Raw genomic sequence first — 26373 nt, forward strand, 5'->3', positions numbered from 1 at the left:
TGCTATTTCATCTGCATACTCACTTATCATAGGTGACTTGTGCTTCCTCCCCTGCTTGGTCAGGAGGAGCTGTGGTATGTGTTGAACATGAACTGGAACAGCTCTGCATGGTCGTAACACAGCCATTACTCTGTGGAAAGGCCACATTTACAAGTTTATCTCAACACAGTAAAAAATTTTAACACATCCAGATGTGGAACTTATTATCTACTATATAATTGTCTAAGGGTCACTTCCGTCTGTCTGTCTGTCTGTCACGGATATTCATTGGTTGCGGCCTCTGTCTGTCATGGAAATGCAAGTCGCTGATTGGTCTCGCCAGCTGCCTGTCATGGCTGCCGCGACCAATCCGCGACGGCCACAGTCTGATTAGTCCCTCCCTACTCCCCTGCAGTCAGTGTTCGGCGCCTGCTCCATACTCCCCTCCAGTCCCCGCTCACACAGGGTTAATGCCAGCAGTAACGGACCGGATTATGCCGCGGGTAACTCACTCCGTTACCGCCGCTATTAACCCTGTGTGACCAAGTTTTTACTATTGATGCTGCCTATGCAGCATCAATAGTAAAAAGATCTAATGTTTAAAATAATAATTCAAAAAACCTGCTATTCTCACCTTCCGTAGTCCGACGATGCGCTCGCGCCTGCCGCCATCTTTCGTTCCCAGGCTGCATTGCGAAATTACCCAGATCACTTAGCGGTCTCGCGAGACCGCTAAGTGTTCTGGGTAATTTCGCAATGCATCACAATGCAATGCATCGCCAGAGGTTCGCTGGATCTACGCTGGATCCCGGCGGGTGTGTATATAACTATTTTTTATTTAAATTATTTTTTTTTAACAGAGATATGGTGCCCACACTGCTACATACTACGTGGGCTGTGTTAGATACCGCGTGGCTGCTATATACTACTTGGCCAGTGTTAGATACTATGTGGGCTGTGTTTTATACTGTGTGGGCTGCGTTATATACCACATGGCTGCAATATACTACGTGGGCAGTGTTATATACTACGTGGCTGTGTTCTATACTGCGTGCTATATACTACGTGGCCACTGTTACATACTATGTGGGCAGTGTTATATACTACATGGCTGTGTTCTATACTGCATGCTATATACTACGTGGCCACTGTTACATACTACGTGGGCTGTGTTATTTACTGCGTGGCTGCTATATACTGCATCGCGGCTATATGCTGTGTGGGCTGTGTTATACTGTATACTACGTGGGCTGTGTTGTTTACTGCATGGCCTATATTAACACATTGGGTATTCTACAATATGTATGCATGTATATAGCAGTCACATGGTATATACCACAGGCCACGTAGTACTCCTATATACTACGCGGCCTGTGCTATATACTATGTGGCTGCTATATACATACATACATATTCTAGAATACCAGATGCGTTAGAATCGGGCCACCATCTAGTTATTCTATATTCTGTTGATTAAAATTTACTTTATGGGACGACCCCTCTTAAAGTCAAATGTGCAGGAAAAAAAGAGCTTGTAAAAACAACAAACAAAAACAATTAATGCATTTTGTAATGCGTTATTTTTTTTAGTCCAAAATACAGTGGCTTGGGAAAGTATTCACCCACATTGGGATTTTCCTATATTTTAATACATTATAACTTGTAATTAAATATTTTTTATATCCGATTTATGTGTGATGCATCAGCACTAAATGGTCTAAGTTGGGTAAGAGAAGTGAGAAAAATATAGGCAAAATTAAATTTATGGGATAAAATAAATAAAAACTGGAATGTACATACCGTATATACTCGAGTATAAGCCGACCCGAGTATAAGCCAACCCCCCTAATTTTGCCACAAAAAACTGGGAAAACTTATTGACTCGAGTATAAGCATAGGGTAGGAAATGCAGCAGCTACCGGTGAATTTCAAAAATAAAATTAGATGCTCCATACCGTTCATTATTGCCCCATAGATGCTCCATATAAAGCTGTGCCCCATATAATGCTCTGCACCGTTCATTATGGCCCCATAGATGTTCCATAGAAAGCTGTGCCATATAGAATGATCTGCACCGTTCATTATTGCCCCATAGATGCTCCACATAAAGCTGTGCCACATATAATGCTCTGCACCGTTCATTATGGCCCCATAGATGCTCCATAGAAAGCTGTGCCACATATAATGCTCTGCACCGTTCATTATGGCCCCATAGATGCTCCATATAAAGCTGTGCCATTTATAATGCTCTGCACTGTTCATTATGGCCCCATAGATGCTCCATATAAAACTGTGCAATATAGAATGCTCTGCACCGTTCATATGGAGCATCTATGGGGCCATAATGAAGCTGTGCCATATAGAATGCTCTGCACCGTTCATTATTGCCCCATAGATGCTCCATATAAAACTGTGCCATATAGAATGCTCTGCACCGTTCATTATGGCCCCATAGATGCTCCACATAAAGCTGTGCCCCATATAGAATGCTATGCACCATTCATTATGGCCCCATAGATGCTCCACATAAAGCTGTGCCCCATATGTAATGCTCTGCACCGTTCATTATGGCCCCATAGATGCTCCATAGAAAGCTGTGCCATATAGAATGCTCTGCACCATTGATTATTACCCCATAGATGCTCCATATAAAGCTGTCCAATATATAATGCTGCTGCTGCTGCAATAAAAAAAAAATCACATACTCACCTCTCTTGCTCAGGACGCCGGCGCTTTCAATATTTACCTGCTCCTCGTGCGGCTCCGTCTCCAGCACTGACGCTCAGCAGAGGGCGCGCACTGACTACGTCACCGCGCCCTCTGACCTGAGGGTCACTGCCAGAGGACGTCGGAGCCACACCGGAGCAAGGAGCAGGTAAATATCGCGCAGCGCTCCCCTCCCCGTATACTTACCTGCTCCCGGCGCGGTCCCTGCAGTCCCCGGCTTCTCCCGGCGCTGCATCTTCTTCCTGTATTGAGCGGTCACAGTTACGGCTCATTTTCAGTCATGAATATGCGGCTCCACCTCTATGGGAGGTGGAGCCGCATATTCATGACTGTAATGAGCGGTACCATGTGACCGCTCAATACAGGAAGAAGATGCAGCACCGGGACTGCAGGGACCGCGCCGGAGCAGGCAAGTATAACTAGACAGCCCCCGCCCCCCCTCCCTTGCCGACCCCCGGGTATAACTCGAGTATAAGCCGAGAGGGGGACTTTCAGCCCAAAAAAATGGGCTGAAAATCTTGGCTTATACTCGAGTATATACGGTATGTATTCACCCCTTTTGCTATGAAGCACCTACAAATTTCTGGTGAAAGCAATTACCTTCATAAGCGATATGCTTAGTGAAAGTTTGCCCACCTGAGTGCAGTCTAAGTGTCACATGGTCTGTCAGTATATATACACTTTACCTTTTCTGAAAGGACCCAGAAACTGCAAACACCATTAAGCCAGAGGCACCACAAACCAAACATCATGAAGACCAACGAGATCTCCAAACAAGTCAGGGACAAAGTAGTTGAGATGTACAAGTCAGGGTTGGGTTATAAAAAAAATAATAATAATAAAAAATAATTAAATCTCCGATGATCTCCCAAAGCACCATCAAATCCATTATCATCACATGGAAAGAACATGGTACAACGAACCTGTTGAAAGAGGTCCGCCCACCAAAACTCTGAACCTGAGCCATGAGGGAATTAATCTGAGAGTCATGGAAACATAGAAACTTGCAAATGTTTTGAAGTGGCCTAGTTAAAGCCTAGACCTTAATCCAATAGAGAATCTGTGGTCTGACTTGGATGTTTGTTCACCAGAGGAAATCCTCTAACTTGAAGGAGCTAGTGCAGTGCAGCAGTTTTGCATTGGGGAATGGGTAAAAAGTAGTGTAATGGTGTTATCCGGACATGCTCGTGCACTAACCGAGTGTCTTCGGCATGCTTAAAAAATGCTTGAGTCCCCGCCGCTGCAAGTCTCGTGGCTGTTCAACAGCTGCTATCCATGCAGGAATTGCCTGTTTGTTAGGCACCTTATCTGAGCACATTTGCTCATCTGTAGTAATAACAAAAGACTGGCACATCCAACCTAGTGTGAATAGGTGCATACTAGGAGCAGCCACCTCCATATACAATATACAAAAAAGTTGCACTCGATCGTGCTAAAGCATGTCAATATGAAATATGAATAGCAGTACTGCTTCTGAATACTAGGAAAAAAATGAGACGCTCTGCACATAATTTGGCCAATTCATGCCTGCCCAGCAACCAACGTCAAGGTGGTCTCAAAACTGATGGGTCCTTACATATCTAATATGAATACCTCTCTTAGGCCAGGGTCACACTTGCGTGTGCAATACAAGAAACTCGCAGATCAATACCCGGCACTGCCACCGGTGGTTCGGATTAGAGCGTGATGATGTATAGAAATACATGCAGCCGCACACTCCGAGCCCGAGTGCCGGCGGCAGTGCCTGGTATGGAGGTGAGAGACTCGCTCGAGTTTCTCGCATTTCACACGCTAGTGGCCTTAGGCTGAAGTCTGAATTCCTGGGTGAAAGTAAAAATCACAGTGGTCAGATGTGGAAAGCTCATAGAAACTTATCCAAAGCTATAATTGCTGCAAAAGGAGGCTCTACAAAGTCCTGACTTTAGGGGGTGAATAGTTGTGCACACTGAAGTTATCAGTCATTCTGTCCTATTTGTTGCTTGCTTCACAATAAAAAGAAAACCAAAGTCCACAGTTGTAGGCATGTTCTTTACATGAACTGATGCAAACCTTCAAAAAAACAAACAGTGAAATTCCGGGTTGTGAGATGACAAAACATTGAAAATGCCAAGGGGGAGGGGGGAAGTAATACTTTCGCAAGCCACTGTATATGTGTGTTATTTTTAAATTGCTCTCAAAGTGGCAAACCCCTTTTAGCTCCACTAGAGTTTAATACGTTCTACGCATACAAAAATATTCAGCTTATTGTCATTTTTAGAACAGCCTATATTACTAGGCGTGACATAAAAGGGGTTTCTTAGAATCGTCAATTATCACTGATACACAGGTTACGTGGTAAGTGTAGGATTGCTGGGACCCGACCAATGATGAGAACGGAGATTCTCCTCACTTTGAAAGTACCTATGTTTGTGCGCACATGCTGCCTCTCCATTCAGTGTCTATGGGACTGATGGTGATCAGTCAGTCCCATAAGTATTAAATCTAGTGGCAATGCACATGCTCGACCACAGCTGCATTTACATGCCTCCTTTCTGCTGTTATGCAGTGAGTTAGAAGGAATTGATCGTACGAGACCTCCATTCTTGACACATTAGGTCTTTGCCCTGTGTGATTTTTTTTTTTTTAGTATTATTTTTTTGTCATACTGTTCTGTACACATTTACTCATCACTTACCATTTTATGGCCTTTATGCAGAGGGTTTTAGAAAATGATGAAAATGCAGATGATGCAAATGGTGATGACGACTTTGAAGAGGAGCTTCCAAAAAGAAAAAACCGGAGCAGGGGACGGGTGAGAAAGCTGCTGTTATAGGAAGCTCATTTTTAGCTTCAATATCATTTCCATATCTTTGCGCCTGTCTTGGGATAGTCTTTAGTAACCTTAAATGGTTTTATCGCTAATACGTTTCATCAGTCGATCCCGCAATAGGCTAAAATACTCAAAAGAGCTGTTACTTATTCTCCAGGGTCCAGTGCCGCCTCTCCACTGCTGCCACAGTCTTTGTTTACATGCTACAATGGTGACGTCGTGACTACAGCGCACATCACCTCTGCAGACAATCAATGACCTGAGCAGCTCTGCTACACCATAAAAGACTGAGGCCACATTATTGAGGCCACACAGGACCTAGCACAGGTCAATAGGATGAAAGGTATTCCCCATAAACTCGTTTTTAAAAAAGGAAAACTAAATGGAGGCTAGACAGTGTAGGAATCAAATTATTGTACAACAGTTTAAGAAAAATGGAAGAGACTGTATACCCACATTACCCTTCATTTTTCCAACTAAAAAATAAATGTAATGCGACATACGGTATATAGCATTTAGATACTGTAGCGAGGCATCAGTTTGTAGTTTCTAGAAACATGGCTCTATGGTATGGTCTGCGAATATAAAACATGACTATGCGGTAGCTTAAATACAACATAAGTTTTATTTCCGTTTTAGGCTCGTGGCGGCAGGAGAAGGAACGATACTTCTTTTGATGAGCATGACAAACCTTACGTATGTGACAGTAAGTAGCGATGTCCTGACGTGCCATGGCTTTGTTCTGCATACCGTTCATCCTGACTGCTCTGTAGCAGTAATGAACTTGCATTAATTGTTCACTCATGTTTTAACTGTGGAGATTTAATTATCTCTTTGCTGGCTATATATCTCCTTCTAAAAACATGCACATTATGCTCCATGCTGTCTAGTTTGTTTTGTTTATTTTTTTTGCTGCAGATTGACATGTCTGACTTTTAGGGTATGTGTCCACGTTCAGGATTGCATCAGGATTTGGTCAGGATTTTATGCAGGTAAAATCCTGACCAAATCTGCACCTGAGGTCACTGGCAGGTCACCTGCGTTGTCCTTGCGTTGTTTCTGCAATGTAAGGACATGCTGCGTTCTTAAAAGACGCGCCGCATGTGCGTTTTCGCGGGTATGCCGCATGCGTCTTTTAATGCATAGTGGAGACAGGATTTCATGAAATCCACTCCACTATGCTGTAACATCTGGACGCTGCGTTTTTTACGCTGCGGCTCAACGCAGCGTCAAACACAGCGTTTCCTGAACGTGGAAACATACCCCTAGGGTCCGTGTCTGAGACTGCATGGCCATAAGCTTTCTTGTATGTAACCTTTACCAATTCTTATGGTTAAGGCTTTGCTTATATTACATTTGTTTTTCAGTCAGGTTTCTATTATAAGATCTTCGCTGTTATTCTAATCTATCCTGTGTATAAAAAAAATAAATCCCGTGGCTTAAATTTTACCAACTTCACTTGTGAACAAAGCCTATGTTTCTTGAATCCACAAAAGGGGTGTCCACATTTGGCAATGTAGTGTAAGCATGTAAATTGTTTGTAAAATGACTCTTTTTTTTAAAGTGGCAATTCCTGCAGGCATATTTCCATTATATACTGTATTTAACATGGACATAAAGGACATAGACCAAAGTGACAGCCTCTTTCTTACCTGCATGTCTCTTTTATGTTTCTCCATATTAACTTCCTAATATTTGAATATTTTTTTTGTTGCAGAGTATTGCAACATTATATAATACATTCTTCCAAATAACATTATTTCTCCTTTACTATTGATAGAATATGCTATTCATGATTTCACAGGTGTTTGAGGCTATGTGCACACGTATAATGATCCACTGCGGATTTTTTCGCAGCGGATTTGATAAATCTGCAGGGCAAAAACGCGTTTTTGCTGCAGACTTATCGCGGATTTCACTACGGTTTTACACCTGCGGTTTTCTATAGGAGCAGCTGTAAAACCGCTGCGGAATCCGCAGAAAGAAGTGACATGCTGCGGATTGTAAACCGCTGCGTTTCCGCGCGTTTTTTTCTGCAGCATGGGCACAGCGTTTTTTGTTTCCCATAGGTTTACATTGTACTGTAAACTCATGGGAAACTGCTGCGAACCCGCAGCCGCGGAAACGCTGCAGATCCGCATCGTTTCCCGCATCGTTTGCTCATACCCTGAAGATAACCTGTCAGCATGATTTTGTAATGTAAAGCCATAGCTGTAATGTAATTCAGATTAAGAAACGCTTTGTGGTTCTTCTTTAATCACCATTTGAAGCTTTATGCTAGTTAGATTTTGGTGCACAGGCAAGCTCAAGGGCCGGGAACACAGACCAGAGGCAGATGGAGGAGCCAGGGAATCACAAACCAAAAGCAGGCGGTGGGACCAGGGAATTACAGACTGGAGGCAGGTGGGAGGGACCAAGGAATCACAGACTGGAGGCAGGTGGGAGGGGCCAAGGAATCACAGACTGGAGGTAGGTGGGAGGGGCCAAGGAATAACAGACTGAAGGTAGGTGGGAGGGGCCAAGGAATAACAGACTGGAGGTAGGTGGGAGGGGCCAAGGAATAACACTGGAGGTAGGTGGGAGGGGCCAAGGAATCACAGACTGGAGGCAGGTGGGAGGGACCAAGGAATCACAGACTGGAGGTAGGTGGGAGGGACCAAGGAATCACAGACTGGAGGCAGGTGGGAGGGGCCAAGGAATCACAGACTGGAGGCAGGTGGGAGGGGCCAAGGAATCACAGACTGGAGGTAGGTGGGAGGGGCCAAGGAATAACAGACTGAAGGTAGGTGGGAGGGGCCAAGGAATAACAGACTGGAGGTAGGTGGGAGGGGCCAAGGAATAACACTGGAGGTAGGTGGGAGGGGCCAAGGAATCACAGACTGGAGGCAGGTGGGAGGGACCAAGGAATCACAGACTGGAGGTAGGTGGGAGGGACCAAGGAATCACAGACTGGAGGCAGGTGGGAGGGGCCAAGGAATCACAGACTGGAGGCAGGTGGGAGGGGCCAAGGAATCACAGACTGGAGGCAGGTGGGAGGGACCAAGGAATCACAGACTGAAGGCAGGTGGGAGGGACCAAGGAATAACAGACTGGAGGCAGGTGGGAGGGACCAAGGAATCACAGACTGGAGGCAGGTGGGAGGGGCCAAGGAATCACAGACTGGAGGCAGGTGGGAGGGACCAAGGAATAACAGACTGGAGGCAGGTGGGAGGGGCCAAGGAATCACAGACTGGAGGCAGGTGGGAGGGGCCAAGGAATAACAGACTGAAGGTAGGTGGGAGGGGCCAAGGAATAACAGACTGGAGGTAGGTGGGAGGGGCCAAGGAATAACACTGGAGGTAGGTGGGAGGGGCCAAGGAATCACAGACTGGAGGCAGGTGGGAGGGACCAAGGAATCACAGACTGGAGGTAGGTGGGAGGGACCAAGGAATCACAGACTGGAGGCAGGTGGGAGGGGCCAAGGAATCACAGACTGGAGGCAGGTGGGAGGGGCCAAGGAATCACAGACTGGAGGTAGGTGGGAGGGGCCAAGGAATAACAGACTGAAGGTAGGTGGGAGGGGCCAAGGAATAACAGACTGGAGGTAGGTGGGAGGGGCCAAGGAATAACACTGGAGGTAGGTGGGAGGGGCCAAGGAATCACAGACTGGAGGCAGGTGGGAGGGACCAAGGAATCACAGACTGGAGGTAGGTGGGAGGGACCAAGGAATCACAGACTGGAGGCAGGTGGGAGGGGCCAAGGAATCACAGACTGGAGGCAGGTGGGAGGGGCCAAGGAATCACAGACTGGAGGCAGGTGGGAGGGACCAAGGAATCACAGACTGAAGGCAGGTGGGAGGGACCAAGGAATAACAGACTGGAGGCAGGTGGGAGGGACCAAGGAATCACAGACTGGAGGCAGGTGGGAGGGGCCAAGGAATCACAGACTGGAGGCAGGTGGGAGGGACCAAGGAATAACAGACTGGAGGCAGGTGGGAGGGGCCAAGGAATCACAGACTGGAGGCAGGTGGGAGGGGCCAAGGAATCACAGACTGGAGGCAGGTGGGAGGGACCAAGGAATCACAGACTGGAAGCAGGTGGGAGGGACCAAGGAATCACAGACTGGAGGTAGGTGGGAGGGGCCAAGGAATCCCAGACTGGAGGTAGGTGGGAGGGGCCAAGGAATCCCAGACTGGAGGCAGGTGGGAGGGGCCAAGGAATCACAGACTGGAGGCAGGTGGGAGGGGCCCAGGAATCCCAGACTGGAGGCAGATGGAGGGGCCAGGGACTGACAGACCAGATGCAGGTGGAGGGGTTGGGGAGTGACAGACCAGAAGTAGACGGAGGGACAAGGGAATCACAGACTGGAGGCAGGTGGAGGGGCTGGGAATCACAGACCAGAGGCAAGTGGAGGGGCCGGGGAATCACAGATCAGTGGCAGGCGGAGGGACTGGGGAATCACAGACTTGAGGCAGGTGGGAGGGGCCAGGGAATGACAGACCAGATGCAGGCGGAGGGGTCGAGGTTATGACAGACAAGAAGTAAGCGGAGGAGTGGGGGAATTACAAACCAGAGGCAGGCAGAGGGGCTGGGGAATCACAGACAGGAGGCAGGTGAGAGTGGCCAGGGAATCGCAGAACGGATAGATTTCAGTAGGACAATATTTTGGATTTTAAAATAATTTTTCAAGCTGGTGTTATAAAATATTCCAATTTTCTGAGATTATGAATTTTGGGTTTTCATTGGCTTATAAGCCATAATCATTAACATTAACAGAAATAAACACTTGAAATAGATAGCTCAGTTTGTAATCACTCAATATAATTTGAGTTTCGCTTTTTATATTGAAGAACTGAAATAAATTAACTTTTTGATGACATTCTAATTTGGTGAGAAGCACTTGTATGTCAAACTCTGGCCCGTGGGCCAAATCTGGCCCACAGGCTGATTATATTTGTCTTGTGATGCCTCCATCGGCATCCTATGTGGCGCCATTATACTGTATGGAGGACTGCGTGGGACACATTATACTGTATGGAGGACTATGTGAGGCCTATTATTCTGTATGGAGGACTAGGTGACCATTGGGCCATATGCTTTTTACTGCTCTTACATAACATATGTATTATTCTAGTATACCCCATTCGTGATTATGTTTATTTTATTGTAAGATCTATTAATTAACATGTACTTTGCTCTTCGGACAACCCATTTACGTTTGTTGCCATATGAAAAGGTTAATCGTTATATTTGATGAGGAAAACCTTCCTCAATTGTAAAAAAATTTTTAGTAAAGATCTAGGTCGGCCAAAGACTTTATCCAAGTTTTTAATTTTGGCCCAATGTTTGTTTGAGTTTGACATCCCTATGTTAGATGTCCAATGATGCCCAAGTTTCAGCTGTCACAGAAGGTATGAAGTTTTAAACTAGGATTACCTGATTCTTCATTAAATTCAATTTGCACTCTACATGCTGCAGGTTTTTATTGCAGTAGGAAGCAAAACAGCTACTGAGCATAACAGGGCCACCACCACGCTTCACTGTGGGGAGGATGTTCTTTTCCGCGTATGCCTCATTCTTCCTTCTCCACACCTTTCCAGTGTTATTTAATCACTTCACAGAACAAAATATCAAATCTTTTGTGGCTTATGTATGTGGTTTTGAGCATATTGAAGACAACATTTCTTGTGCTTTTGAGTTAGTACATCTTCAAGTTCATTTGTGGTGACCTTCAGCATTTACTATGCTCCTTACTATGCAAATTGAAGTTTCAATGTTGCCATGTGAGGACTTTCGATCGTATGCCTCCTGAAAAAGCTGGTGGCAGCCAGTGATATAGTCCACTTTCTTCCACGTTCAGGTGTTTTTGAAGGGATTTTCTGAGATGCATGTTAAAATCTAAAAATCTCCAAAATTCCTGTAATATTTATGTCATTCTGGCAAACCACACTTCCTATGAGTCTTTTTCTTCTTTTAGAGCTTTTATTTTAACCCTATAAGCCCTCTTCTGTTCCCTGTATCAAAGCCAGTGTTCCCTGTATCAGTCCCAGGCTGTAGGTACGTGAATGTTAGCAACTCTTTCATTCAGAGAAGCTCCATTGATTATAATGTGGTGAGCGTAGACTCTTGTGTCAGTTTTTAGATTGGAAGTCATTTTCTTCTGTTCTTAAAAACTGACACCAAATGGAAATTAGTTAGACCCCATAAATAATCAGCAGGGATCCCAGGAATGCATCAGAAACGCTTCACACAATCATTTTGTTTCTCTGTTCCGTTAACAAATAGAAGGTATAAGTGGAAATGTGAATTTCTCCTTGCAATAATGAAAGGTGAAAGGTATAATAAAACCCAAATCCTAATTCCTTTTTTGCATTTGATTGGAAGGAATTGATAGTATTAGTGTTATTATTTATTTATATAGCACCATTAACTCCATGGTGCTGTACATGAGAAGGGGTTACATCAAAATACATATCACTTACAGTAAACAAAACTACTGTAACAATGACAGACTGATACAGAGGGGCGAGGACCCTGAGGATTGTGGGGAAGGAGACCGTAGGTCGGGGGTTGCGGTAGCTCTGATGGTGTTGAGGTGGTCATGTGGTTATTTTAGGTTGTAAGCTATAGAGACAGACCATGGTCAGGTTAGCCTTGAAATCACAAATCACTGCTCAGTTGGTAAAAACTAGAAGGTTGAATAGTCCAACACAAACTGGGGATGAGCCAACATTGCCAGAAGCTGGCGGCGGGATGTGCATCATGCAACAGGTGATAAACAACCAAGGGGTGATCTACTAAGTAAACCAACGAAACACTGTGTATATCTCTCTTTCTAGTGTGTGTGTGTATAACTTATAAATACAAACACATACAATGTCAGTAATAAACATTTACATGTGATAATGATTTTTAAATTGAATACAAACTATAACCTAACTTGCCTTCCAAAATTTATAAATTGCTATTTTGACCATTGACAAATATGTTCAGGATACCTCATAGTGTTTCATAGGTGTGGGTCCCAGATAAACCCCTCTTATGAGAAGAATGGGGGTACTGTGACCCCACCTTGTATCGAGCAAAACATCTGAGACAAACAAGAAAAGCAGAAGAAATATCAATCTGAAGAATTCCAAAATGGGCAGAATTCTTGTAATTATCGCAAATTCTTGGAAACATGTCCCATATTGCAATGTACCTTACAATCTGTGTCAATGGTCAGAATACATCTCTATTTTTATTTTTTAAATGAGCATAATGTTAGCTTACTTTCAGCTCCCATAAAGACTCTTCTAAATACCATACCCAATATGCCTTGTCATACAGCAAGGTTTATTTTGTGCTGTTTCTTTTTTCTCTCTTTTTCTGTGTTGCAGATAGTTACAAACAAAAGCATAACCCAAAAACTGCCGAAAAAGGTACTTATTACCCCTCTCCCCACGCTTGTACGAAATGTTACCAAAAGATTGTGGCTGTGTGACAATGTGCTGCCTTTTTCCAAATGCTATCTTGGTTGCTTGTAGTACACAGGGACTACATTAGGGTAAACCCCTCAGGATGGGTCAGTTTTAGATTAGGGCATGTGAAAGATGCCTTATCACAGATAAACTTTTGCCAAATAAATGTAACTTGGGAATACCATCGGTAGTTACTGCCTCCTTGATTTTTTTCCACTAGGGTGGAGGCATAGTGAAATGTGATGCCTCTTGGTTCTGCCAATTGACTGATGGGGCACCCAGGCAGATGTATATGTGGCAAGGCATTTTTACTACCAAATTGGCACTTCTGAAGCATATTCTAGTTGGTACGATTTCATCCTCTTTCCTGTATTTATACACTATTAAGTGTGCATGTCATTTAAACTTTTGCAACAAATGCGCATTCAAATTGCTGTAAAGATGATCTCTTAACTATGTTTGTTTCTCCCATCTCTGGGGACAAAGTACCTAAATGTATCAAACAAAGAAAATAAAAATCCACTGCAATAAAAGAAGAAAAAAATGGAAAAATATTTGGTACTTGTCATGTACTTACTCCAAAATGTGTTTTTTATGTGATAACTATAAGGTAATAGTATTATTATATACTTATGTTTTGTGATGTAAAACTAGCAAGGTGCTTTGTAAATATTGTGAAATTATATTTTACCAATATATATTACATTTGAACCAATGTCTGATTATTTGGTTAATTAATAGCAAATGAAAGACAACAAAAACCAATATAAGACGAATATACATTTTCTCTCCTGAGATTCTAATCTGGCAGCAGAAATCCATCTATAAATGTTATCGTTCTAGTTTGTGGAAAACGTTACAAGAACAGACCTGGCCTCAGCTACCACTATACCCACACTCATCTCGCTGATGAAGAAGGGACAGACAGCAGAGACCAAGAATCTCGATCTCCATGCTCTCCTTCCATTCTTAGAAGTGAAAACCAGAAACGTAAGTTGTTTATTTCTGTTTACCAAAATCCATGCAGATTCTTTGTGGTACATGACATCTAAAGCTGATGAGAACCTAAACATTCAGGTGTGGATGTAAGCAGGCCAAAAAAGCCAATTATTTCTATATGGGATACTCAGAGGTTCAGGGAACTGAGATATTATTTTCTCATTGTGAGAGTCTTATTGTGCAGAATGATGGTAAAGTTCAAGGAATAATGGTCACAGGATATTTCCTATCAGAATGTAGAGGCTCAACCAAAAAGGGTAGTCATGGCTAGTCATAGTGGAGGTTCTTCTGTCCATGGCACAAGGCTAGTTAAAAAACAAAAAACAAAAAAAAACAAAAAAACAATGTTGTGTATATATCCCATAGAGAATATGTGCATTATTTCCAAATATGTTAAAAGCAAGTTCCTTATGCAAAAGAAGTATTATTATTCAATATGTATCTGTAAGAACCTTTCAGCTGTACTATTTTGATTGCCTTTTTGTGTTTCTATTTCATTGTCAAGACTTGTTTTCTCCGACATGTTTGCTTGTGCAGCTACAAATTCAGAGCTCAGTTGCTTATGAAGCAGGAACACTTGTTCTCTTTTACTGCTTTCTTTGAATGCCTGGCTGTCGAAGCTACGGTATATCTTTTTGTCAATGCCGTTTAGAAGTTTGCTAAGGTATATGCCATGTGTGAACAATAGAGGGCTTATTTTTAATCTGCATCTGTAGAACAGTGATATGAAGATGCAGCTACAATATATTTATATACAGAATCGAATAAAATTCAAAAGAAAAAAAAATTCGATGCCTCCAAATAAAATTATAGGTGCAAATGTACAGCACTTCGGTAGATTTTGGTCTCTGATGTAACTCATTAAATAGTCTAGCAATGAGACAAGAGGTTGGGTTAACTGGGATGAAAAATAAGAATTTTAGTATGCACTTGAGATTTTCAATTAAATTTTATTGAACCCATGACCTATTTCTTTTTCCCATCTTACAAGAGGCATAACTTTTTTCCCATTCAACTTAGCCATATGAGTGTTTAGTTTTTTTCTTCTTGGGATGAGTTTTAGTTTTTAATGATACCATTCATTTTACCATATACCGTAATATACTGAAAAACAGAGAAACATCTGTAGGGTGACATGGTGAAACAAAATGCAGGATAGCCATTTTTCACTGTAATGTATTCAAAATGATGTTTTAACTTTATTCAGCAGGTCAGTATGATTACATGATTATGGTGATGCCAAATATATATATATATATATATATATATATATATATATATATATATATATATATATATATATATATATATGTATGTGTGTGTATATATATATATATATATATAATATATATATATATATATATATATATATTATATATATATAATACTTTATACATTTTCAGCTAAAATGTAAAACTTTAATGAAAATTTAGTTAGTGCCACCACTGATTTTACTGTCCATTTTTCAGAGGGCTTGTTTTTTTTTTTTTGCAGTATGACATGAAATTTTTAGATTTAATTGGTACTATTTTGAGAGTATATATGATTTAACAACAATTTTTTCTTCCATTTTGAAAATCAATACGACTTCTACCAGTGTATCAATTACGATACATTACAAATTTAAGGAAAGCAAGTAATTGCATTGACCCTGTGTCTGAAACATGTCCATCTAGCTGCAGGCACACTTTCCGTGTTCTATTTGATTAAAGGGTTGGTTTATGAAGACTAAAACCTCCTTATAGGGATGCAACCTCAGAATGGGCCCCGCATGATTACTGTAATGGTGGGTGATAGGCTATGATAACAGCATCACCTTCCTAATCACATTTGGAAGGGAGTGAGGTAACTCTTAAAAGAAAAGTGCATGGTTTTAATAAAAAAAATAAAATACTTTTTAAAGGGAACCTGTCATGTAAAAAAACCACTATAAACCTGCAGGGACTAGGTTAATCTGTAGGTTAGTAGCATTCTGAAGTCGTGCGGTTGCTGCATTGAAAGCCCGGTTGCCCTGAGGAAATTAACTTTATTCCTCCTGCCGGCCTGAGGTTTTCAGTCATAGAGGCATCGCTACAGTACTGCTCAGTAGCCACGCCCCCAGCATACCTGACAGCCGGCTCAGCAGTGCATCAGTACAGAGTCAGCTGTCAGTCCGGGCTGAGTGTGGTTACAGCCGCCGCTCACTATGTACGATGACTGAAGCCTCGCCTCTATGGCTGAAACTCTCCGGGAAAATAAAGTTTAATCCTTCCCTGTAGCCAAGCTTTCAGTGTAGATGCTGAGCAGCTTCAGAACGCTATTAACCTTCACATTAACCCCATATCTGCAGGTTAATAGCATTTTTTCACATGATACATTTCCTTTACCTTGAGTAGTGGAAAATCTGTTGCCTTTAGCTTAGGTAATTATTGGTACATGGCATTAATATTACCAAGCTGTATATTCCAACTTTGTAGTAACTGTTCCGTTACATTTTTATTGTGGAATAAAGTATGACTAGGGATGAGCGGACCCATGGATGTTCGGGTTCGACCAAACTTTAGTCTCAAACTCTAGCTCAACTATAACCTGAACCCAACGCTCGCTCTGTCTCTATCTATCTCTGTATAGCTCTATCGCTCTCTCTTTCTCAACTCCGATCACTAAAACGGACTTCCGGGATAAGTCTTGTGTTCGGAGTTCAGCACTTATGAACCCTGAACTTTACAGTTTGGGTTCGCTCATCTCTAAACATGACCACAAAGAGTATGGAGAATTACACTCCATAAACATCTCAACCTAAAGAGTCCATGCCTGATAATCTGTCTACCCGCTGACAGCTTTATTTACATTATCAGCTTTCTGAAGAACCTAAATCGAAATATACACTTAGAAAAAAAGCTAACATATCTTCTAATCTCATTTTGTGAAATCTGAAATCATCCTTGTTTCATGTACTGATTTTTATGTTTAAGGTTGAGGTTTATCAGCAGATTCAGAATGGCTGCCTGGACGGGTTTGCACGACAGACAAAATAATGACAGGTGGCAGCATCCACGGGTGCCGGTTGCCATGACAGCATGCCAGACTAGTACAGGCTGGGGGCCTATCAGGCGAAGAAGGAAATCAGCATGATTCCTCCTAGGCACAAATTGGACACCATGCAAGCCATAGGAAGCCTGGCTTGAAATGCATAATACATTGAGACATCTCTCAGGGCCGATTCTTTTCATGCAAGACAATCTGCATTCCATACAAACCACTCAAAGCTCAAAATATAGAAAGTGATACACCGTTGTGGAAGAATTTAAAAAAAAACAAAAAAAACGCTCATCACTTCTGAAGTCTCAATTTAACCGTTGATGCTAAATGAATAATACAAATGTAAGATAACTTTTAAGTTAATTTTATGTTTCATCGCCCTCAGATTATAGAGACATTCTGTGGACACCAAAATCATTTGCAGTCCTGCATTTGAAAGCTCAATACTTACTACTAAGCCCTGCTATTGATCTCACAGACTGATGAAATGTCTTACCATCAGAAACCTCTGGCCAATAATTTATGGTCTTCCTTCAGGCAATCTGCTTAATAGTTAAATCCTTATTTTTATAAAAATATAATGGGAACTTAACTCAACTGATATTGATAGATCATGTTTATTTTAATGTATGTTAAAATTGTAAAAATAGAATATAGGATTAATATTTATGTCCTTTAGAACACAACATTCATACAAAAATGTAATAGATCTGTTTTTATGGAATTAAAGGGGTATTCCCATCTTCCAATATCTAGTAGGTGTAATAATAATAATATTAGAAATGTAGTATAGTTTCCTGATTCGCTATGTCTTTCTCCAAGCATTGCAGGACCTTAGTTATCCATAGTTACGACCACTAGCTAACTAACTGCATCTATATCAGTGGTCGTAACCATGGATACTTAAGACCCTTGCAATGCCTTCACATGAAGAAAGAGACAGCAAGTTAAAAACGATACTACTTTTTTAATTGGAGGTATTTGCTAACATTATGATTGTACCTACTAGATATTAGGATATCATCTTGGAGATGGGAATACCCCTGTAAACATTGTATTGGTTGATAAAATAGTTTTTATATAATTTTTAGTTCAGGGTTTTACATGGCTACTTGTCTGCATTGACTTTAAAATAGGTTTGGTCTGCATTGTGTGAGCTGGATATTTTGAAATCCTAAATCCTAATCCAATGTAAAACCTCACTGACTCAGTAAATTATTATAGCTTTGTGAACGCCACTTTTTTAATGTTGTATATAGTGTACTCTTGATTTAGATTTTTGTGCTTTTGCAGCAACCTCCCTTAAGGTGGCAGTGTAAGATTGTGTTATTACGATGCACACTTTTATATGCTGACTGCATTCAAACTCTTAAGTGCTTTAATTTGCTAAACCACAACACATTATGCATATATAAAATAAAACTAAATATCAGTAAATAAAAATTATGCTATGTAAAAATCAACCTTGTCACAATGTCTCTGATTGCAGAGCAATCTGACCAACAATGTTTGATTGATGTTGACTGAGTACAATAGAAAATCAACTACAAAGTGTATGTGAAACCTTTTTATTTGAAGGGCATGGTCGCACATTCAGGATTAGCGGTGTGTATGCAATAAAAGGTAGTACAATACAAGTCAATGGGATTTTCCCTATGGATTTCACTTTGTTCAATATTTTGTAAGGTAATCATATGAAATCTGTGGCCAAATCTGCAAATACTTTGCAGCCAAATCTGAGGCAGATATTTTCCACCATATGTGAATAGTGCCTTGGGTCTTTTGATATGGTTTTTATTAGTCTGTATTCTACTAATGTTATGGTGCTAAAGTTGGAAAAAAAATGCAAAAGCGCAATAGGGTCTTATCCAAGTTTAACATGCCAAAAGAAAGGTATAAGTGCTCACCTTATCTGTGAAACACAACCACTAAAAAGCTTATATTCCAGATGATGCAGCTTCCAAATGGTCGTATCAAGGTTAATATATCAGGACAATGGAAGTTACTGGTGCTGCTGAAAATATGACAATCCACAATCGGATATAAAGTGTAGGTTTATTGTCAACGCTTTTTACTTATATACTTTTATGCCTGTAGAGCAAGTGCTGAAAGCGGTGGCTCCTCATAGTGAGTCATTGGCTGAATCTGGGTCAAAGCCTGGGAAAGAAAATCCCCTTTCCTTTTTGACTCAGGTACATCCGATGCTTCTCTATGAGGAGCCACCGCTTTCAGCACTTGATCTCCAGGCATAAAAATGATATACAAGTTAAAGATCTGATACTGCCTTGATTTGTATTTATTTATAAATAATTCTGTTACAATTTGTCATTTTAATTTCCCCACATTCTGAATATTAAAGAAAATGAACATTAAATAAAAATAAACAAAATGAACGTTTACAACTTTTCACTTATTCAACTATATTTTTATTAAATAATTTGATAATTTGTATTCCAACCTGATTAAAACTGTATATAAGAATACAGAAAAAAAAGTATGATCCACTTATAGATCATCACCCTTTCTTTTTATCGCTAATATGAAGGTTTTCATCCACATAATACAATCACAATGGGTATTAGCCTTACACTTGAATTACTGGAGGTCTTTGTCTCCACTACTTCCCAGGGTCAAATCCCTCTAGATTCAGTTTTTGGAATTATTCCATACACAATTTAAACCTTTTTTATTTTCCTGTGTATTATTTTAAAGTATATATAAATCTATATTGTCCCTTTTGTTGTCCTTCGTATATGCATGTCAGTCTTAATATATATCTGTCCTGCTGGATGGTTTTTTTTTATGACATGTGATTGTACACACCCCTCCCCCTTACCTTGCACCATTTTTAATTTTTTTTCATGTATTTAACTATGTGTATACTGCTCCTATGTATGGTAGTCCTGAAGAAGGACTCTGAGTGACATTATGACAATAAACCTACACTTTATATCCGATGATGGACTGTCATATTTCCAGCGGCGCAGATTACTTTGTTTGCCCTGACATACTAATGGTGCCAACGTTGTACAAATACAATTTTTAACTTGTGCTTGTGTAAACCATAAGGGATTCAACACAATAAAGTTATGGCTGTAATCAGTCAGTACCTGGGCTGTAATAGCGTCTATTGATCCCCCAGCACATTCACTATCTGTGCATGCTGTCAATCAAGGATCAGCAGAATTGTTAAAATGTTAACTTACATATGTATATGTATGTATAATGAGCTACTGGAATTTGAATGATTAGCCTGTAATGTAAATATTTTTACTAAACGGGTTTTATGGGCACAGCAAAAAAGGTGCTTCTCCGCCACAGCTGCTATTCAGTGCTCGGGGCGGAGTTGGACCAGCTATGGAGGAGACGCCTGGGTACACTGCCTCTTGGGAAATGTTGGGAGAAATTTTCTCATTCCGATGTGGGTTCACACAAACTCATCCATGTCAAATGTATTAATTTGGTATCCTGCTGCACTTCTGGGTCACGTGTCTAATTCCTATATGGAAAACTTCAACATGAATGTGCATCTAAGAAAGTATCCACTCAGAGTACTTAATGTAAGTCAGCTAGCATTGCCTCATTTCATTGTCCATTTGTAAATGGAAATTCATGGATTCCCTCTCATCAGATGGATTGTGTGATCTCATAGTGATGCCCTGGGAATTACACATTTATTTTGTTCTTTTAAGGGGAGTCACCAGAAGCATTGACTGTACCATACAATATTTCTACAGATAGGACAGAAGTTATCACAATTACAGATTATAATTAGACACCTCTGTAAATGCAGATGATGACTTTTCAGCCTCTACTCACATATTTTTAATCTATTTGCTTTTTTAAGACAAAATAAAGAGGAGTGGAGTTGCAGTGTTCTACCAGCAGACAATCATGGTACCTGCTCTAACTATCTATATAATGCTGTGCTGATGTATCACTGGATTGTTAAAGAACATATAGAAGTAGAAAGTCTGGTAAAATCTGAAATAAAGGAAGGTGCATGATCAGAAGCAGACGGAAGGATGAGCAACGTGATAAACAATCACTAGGAGGGTGATGGAGGGAATATATATATATATATATATATATATATATATATATATATATATATATATTTGCTGGATTCTTTCTTTAAACACTTGAAGCAATATAATGTACATATACAGTGGGTATGGAAAGAATTCAGACCCCTTTCAATTTTCAAAATATAAATACCACTGATGCATATCACCACTAAACATCAAACAGGGATTAACCCTAAATGGACATCTGTAACAGGGAGAACTCCACTAATGGATATATCCTACAACGAACAAGGAGTACATACAACCCATTTCTAATATGGTATAAAAAGTAACAAATTTTATTATAAATATATTACACAACATATATACACACACAGTAAAGACAAGGTACACGCAGAGCCAATGTACAATGGACCCAGGACACCTCTAAATAGGAGCCCTAAGACAATTAATATGTCATGAAAAAATGCTTAGTGCTAAGTTAAATACTCCTCTAGGTTACGTGATATTATTAAGCTTGCCCAAATGGGCATACAAGATTGCAAGACCCCCCACCCCACCTTACCCATTAATGGGTGCCAGTGTCCGTCCAAGTAGCCCCGACGCGCGTTTCGCGTTTGCTTCCTTTCAATTTTCAGCCTTTTGGTAAATTCAAAAAAGTTCATTTTTTTTCTCATTAATGTATACTCTGCACCTCATCATGACTGAAAAAAAAACCTGAAGTAAAAGTTTTTGCATATTTATTAAAAAAGAAAAACTAAAATATCACATGGTCATAAGTGTTCAGACCCTTTGCTCAGACACTCATATTTAAGTCACATGCAGTACTGAAGGTTCCTAATAGCACAGTGGCCTCCATAATCCTTACATGGAAGAAGTTTGGGACCACCAGAAGTCTTCCTAGACCTGGCCGTCCAGCCACACTGAGCAATCGTGGGAGAAGAGGCTTGGTGAAAGAGATAAAGAAGAAGCCCAACATCACTGTGGCTGAGCTCCAGAGATGCAGTAGTGAGATGGGAGAAAATTCCACAAAGTCAACTATCACTGCAGCCCACTACCAGTCAGGCCTTTATGGCAGAGTGGCCCGACGGAAGCCTCTCCTCAGTGCAAAACATCTAAAAGTCTGTATATAGTTTGCTAAAAAAAACACATGAAGGACTCCCAGACTATGAGAAATAAGATTTTGTGGTCTGATGAGACGAAGGTAGACCTTTTTGGAGATAATTCTAAGTGGTATGGATGGAGAAATCCAGGCACTGCTCATCACCTGCGAAATACAATCCCAACAGTGAAACATGGTGGTGGCAGCATCATGCTATGGGGGTGTTTTTCAGCTGCAGGGACAGAACGACTAGTTGCCATTGAAGGAAACATGAATGTGGCCAAGTACAGAGATATCCTTGATGAAAACCTCTTCCAGAGTGTTTTGCCTCAAACTTAGCCGAATGTTGACCTTCCAACAAGACAATGACCCTAAGCACACAGCTAAATAACAGGAGGAGAAGGAGTGGGTTCAGATCAACTCTGTGACCATTATTAACAATTAGTGACATCTCGGAATCAAAAAGAATATATGGTCCCCGTTCTGGGACCCCATGGAGTCACTTTCATATAATTATACTGAACCTACATAGACAACGGAGTAATCACTCCAATGAATAGTAAAAATTGAGGCTGCATGCAAATATATGGTGAAAAAAAGAGAATATTTTATTATACAACAAACCTCACATAAATAGTGTGGGTTAAAAACCCCTGGTGTAGTACAAGACAGAGTTAAAAAAACACTACAAAGTCACATTAAGAGGAAGGAAACCAGGCTGCACCAGTGCCACTGATCCCCAATATATGCAAGTTGAGGTAAAAAACTGGTAGCAAACTGCACTTGGCACCTAGATAGTTAATGCCAGACCCCTGGTGGGGCATGTGTGTGAAATACCTTCATTAATCTCAGTGAACAAGTAACCACATAGTATCACGAACTATGCTCCCAAACATCAGGGGATAAAGTGCTGCTAATAGTGCCAAGATTTAATGCTTACCCATGTGGGAATGGGGAAAAGAGTACAATTGTGCACGCCAAGCAAAAGTCCCGACGCGCGTTTGTGTCTGTGTCAATTCTTGACTGGCCCAGTCAGAGCCCTGGCTCAAACCTAATTGAGCATCTCTGGAGAGACCTGAAAATGGCTGTCCACCAACGTTCACCATCCAACCTGACGGAACTGGAGAGGATATGTAAGGAAGAATGGCAGAGGATCCCCAAATCCAGGTGTGAAAAACTTGTTGCATCATTCCCAAGAAGACTGATGGCTGTACTAGCTCAAAAGGGTGCTTCTACTCAATACTGAGCAAAGGGTCTGAATACTTATGACCATGTGATATTTCAATTTTTCCTTTTTAATACATTTGCAAAAATGTCTGCATTTCTGTTTTTTTCAGTCAAGATGGGGTGCAGAGTGTACATTAATGGAAAAAAATATGAACTTTTTGGAATTTACCAAATGGCTGCAATGAAACAAAGAATGAAAAATTTAAAGAGGTCTGAATACTTTCCGTACCCACTGTATGTTTAATGCAGGTATGCGGGTTTAATCACAGGTGGAGTTGGCTTAAGGCCCCTTCACATTAAGCGACGCTGCAGCGATACAGACAACGATCCGGATCGCTGCAGCGTCGCTGTTTGGTCGCTGGAGAGCTGTCACACAGACAGCTCTCCAGCGACCAACGATGCCGGTAACCAGGGTAAACATCGGGTTACTAAGCGCAGGACCGCGCTTAGTAACCCGATGTTTACCCTGGTTACCATCCTAAAAGTAAAAAAAAACAAACACTACATACTTACCTACAGCCGTCTGTCCTCCAGCGCTGTGCTCTGCACTCCTCCTGTACTGTCTGTGTGAGCACAGCGGCCGGAAAGTGGTGACGTCACCGCTCTGCTTTCCGGCTGACCGACGCTCACAGCCAGTACAGGAGGAGAGCAGAGCACAGCGCTGGGGACAGACAGCGGAAGGTAAGTATGTAGTGTTTGTTTTTTTTACTTTTAGGATGGTAACCAGGGTAAACATCGGGTTACTAAGCGCGGCCCTGCGCTTAGTTACCCGATGTTTACCCTGGTTTACCCTGGTTACCAGTGAAGACATCGCTGGATCGGTGTCACACACGCCGATCCAGCGATGTCAGCAGGAGTCCAGCGACGAAATAAAGTTCTGGACTTTATTCAGCGACCAACGATCTCCCAGCAGGGGCCTGATCGTTGGTCGCTGTCACACATAACGATCTCATTAACGATATCGTTGCTACGTCACAAAAAGCAACGATATCGTTAACAATATCGTTATGTGTGAAGGTACCCTTAGGAGCTGAACCTTCTACACAGGCAGCAGATACCGGCTATGTTACATAGCAGGCATCTGTCTCTAATGGTTGTTCATCATTTAAATGCTGCTGTCCCTCTCTGATAGAATGGAAAGGTCGCTGCTACCCACCCTTGCCATCTCCCATCAGAACCATGTGACGTGATCACGGGGCACCCATAAATTACCAGTACAGCCGAGAGATCCTGCTGAAGGCCCTAGTCACTGCTATCTTGGTTCTCCTTTAAACCTAAGCAATATGCTGACTTTCAAAGCAGACCAGGATTTACACTGTATGCTGTAACACTATGGTATTGCAATATAAAATGTAAGTAATCGGATAAACGCAGACTCAGTTTCCTTGAGGGGACTAAGAAATAAACTTGAAAAACACAGTTTTAAAAAATATTAAGAAAAATATGGAAGTTCAAATCACCCTCCCTTTTCTACATTAAAAATAAAGAAACAAAAACACATCTGATATTGCTGCGTTCATAAGTCTGCTCTATCAAAACATAAAATTAATTAACTCGATCCATTTATTTGCTCCAATGAAAAAAAAAATTAGGATGCTAAAATTGCATCGCTGAGAAAAAAAAACGCAATAAAAGCAGATCAAAACTAGAGTTGAGCCAATATGTTCGGAATCGGTCACCGAATCTGAATTTGCCATATTCGTGCCATATTGGTACCCTATTTGTGCTGAATTTATAATTGATGATCGGTTCCGAACATGTTCGGTAATTTCTACTCCAATGACGTTCAGCGAATATTGCAGAAACCAATATTTGCTGCCAATCGGAACAGAATTTTGAAAAATTCGCTCAACTCTAACACCAAGTTATCACACAAAATTCAAGCCCTCACCTAGCTTAATTGGTGGAAAAATACAAATGCACAAACAGCACAATTTTGGAAACATTGAACAGTTTTGGAAAAGTTGACCAGTGATTTCTCATTTTTCCAACAAAATTTACAAAGCCATTTTTTTAGGGACCACATCACATTTGAAGTGAGTTTGGGGGGTCAATATAACAGAAAATACCCAAAAGTGACAGCATTCTAAAAACTGCACTCTTCAAAGTGCGCAAAACCACATTCAAGAAGTTTATTAACCCTTCAGGTGATTCACGATACCTAAAGCAATGTGGAAGCAAAAAATGAACATTTTACTTTTTTCACAAAAATGTACTTTGGAACCAAACTTTTTTTTTCACAAGGCTATCAGGAGAAAATGGACCACAAAATTTATTGTGCAATTTCTCCGGAGTACGTAGATACCCCGTATGTGGGGAAAGCCACTGTTTGGGCACATGTCAGGGCTCAGAAGGGAGGGAGCACCGTTTGACTTTTTGAATGCAAAATTGGCTGGAATCAATGGTGGGTGCCATGTCGCGTTTGAAGACCTCCGATGTACGTGGAAACCGCCCAATTCTAACATCAACCCTAACACAGCCCTAATCCTAACCCTAACCCCAACACACCCCTAATCCCAACCCTAACCATAAACCTAACCACAACCCTAACTCCAACACAACCCCAACCCTAACCCCAGCCCAACCTTAACCCTAGCTCGAGCTAGGGTCTATCACAGTGATCAAAATGAACCAATAGAAAAAATCCTCTATTTTTGCCAGGTGTCGGCTGGCAGATCTTCTTCCTGGAAGAAAACGCCGAAGTACAGGACCTTTGGGTGCTGGAGGTACCAAGGGGTTCAGGGGACCCCATTTCTCTCTCTTTTAATGTGCTAGATCATATCAGAGGAGAGAGAAATAAATGGGAAATCGGACTTCTTTTTTGTGCGTTCGCCGTTATTCAGTGAATAACGGCACTCTCAACACTGGGGATGGTAAAAACTGACCCCAATCATGTTCTCCGTGCTATCGGCTACCCCAGGTAGCTGAGACCCCGGAGATTTTCCAGCGCTGGGAGTCGCTACACCCTTATTTCTTAGCGCTGTTAAAAAAGCGGCACTGAGGAATAAGTACCCTTTACTGCCGCCATTAAAAAGCATATCAA

The 26373-nt window shown here is 41.4% G+C and overlaps 1 protein-coding gene across 5 annotated transcripts in view; it reads left to right on the forward strand.

Moving 5' to 3' along the window:
* Positions 1-26373, forward strand: part of DPF3 (double PHD fingers 3) — a 326786-nt gene that overhangs the window by 236794 nt on the left and 63619 nt on the right. For 3 of the 5 annotated variants that reach the window (XM_069731279.1, XM_069731312.1, XM_069731299.1), the window contains exons 5-8: positions 5402-5497; positions 6155-6221; positions 12873-12914; positions 13797-13943. In XM_069731279.1, the coding sequence (XP_069587380.1) occupies positions 5402-5497; positions 6155-6221; positions 12873-12914; positions 13797-13943 (352 nt within the window). The remainder of the gene's footprint in view (positions 1-5401; positions 5498-6154; positions 6222-12872; positions 12915-13796; positions 13944-26373) is intronic. The other 2 variants (XR_011314106.1, XM_069731290.1) reach the window with 1 other exon arrangement.

The sequence above is a fragment of the Ranitomeya imitator genome, chromosome 1 (genome assembly GCF_032444005.1).
Source record: "Ranitomeya imitator isolate aRanImi1 chromosome 1, aRanImi1.pri, whole genome shotgun sequence".
In the NCBI taxonomy this organism is placed as follows: domain Eukaryota; kingdom Metazoa; phylum Chordata; class Amphibia; order Anura; family Dendrobatidae; genus Ranitomeya; species Ranitomeya imitator.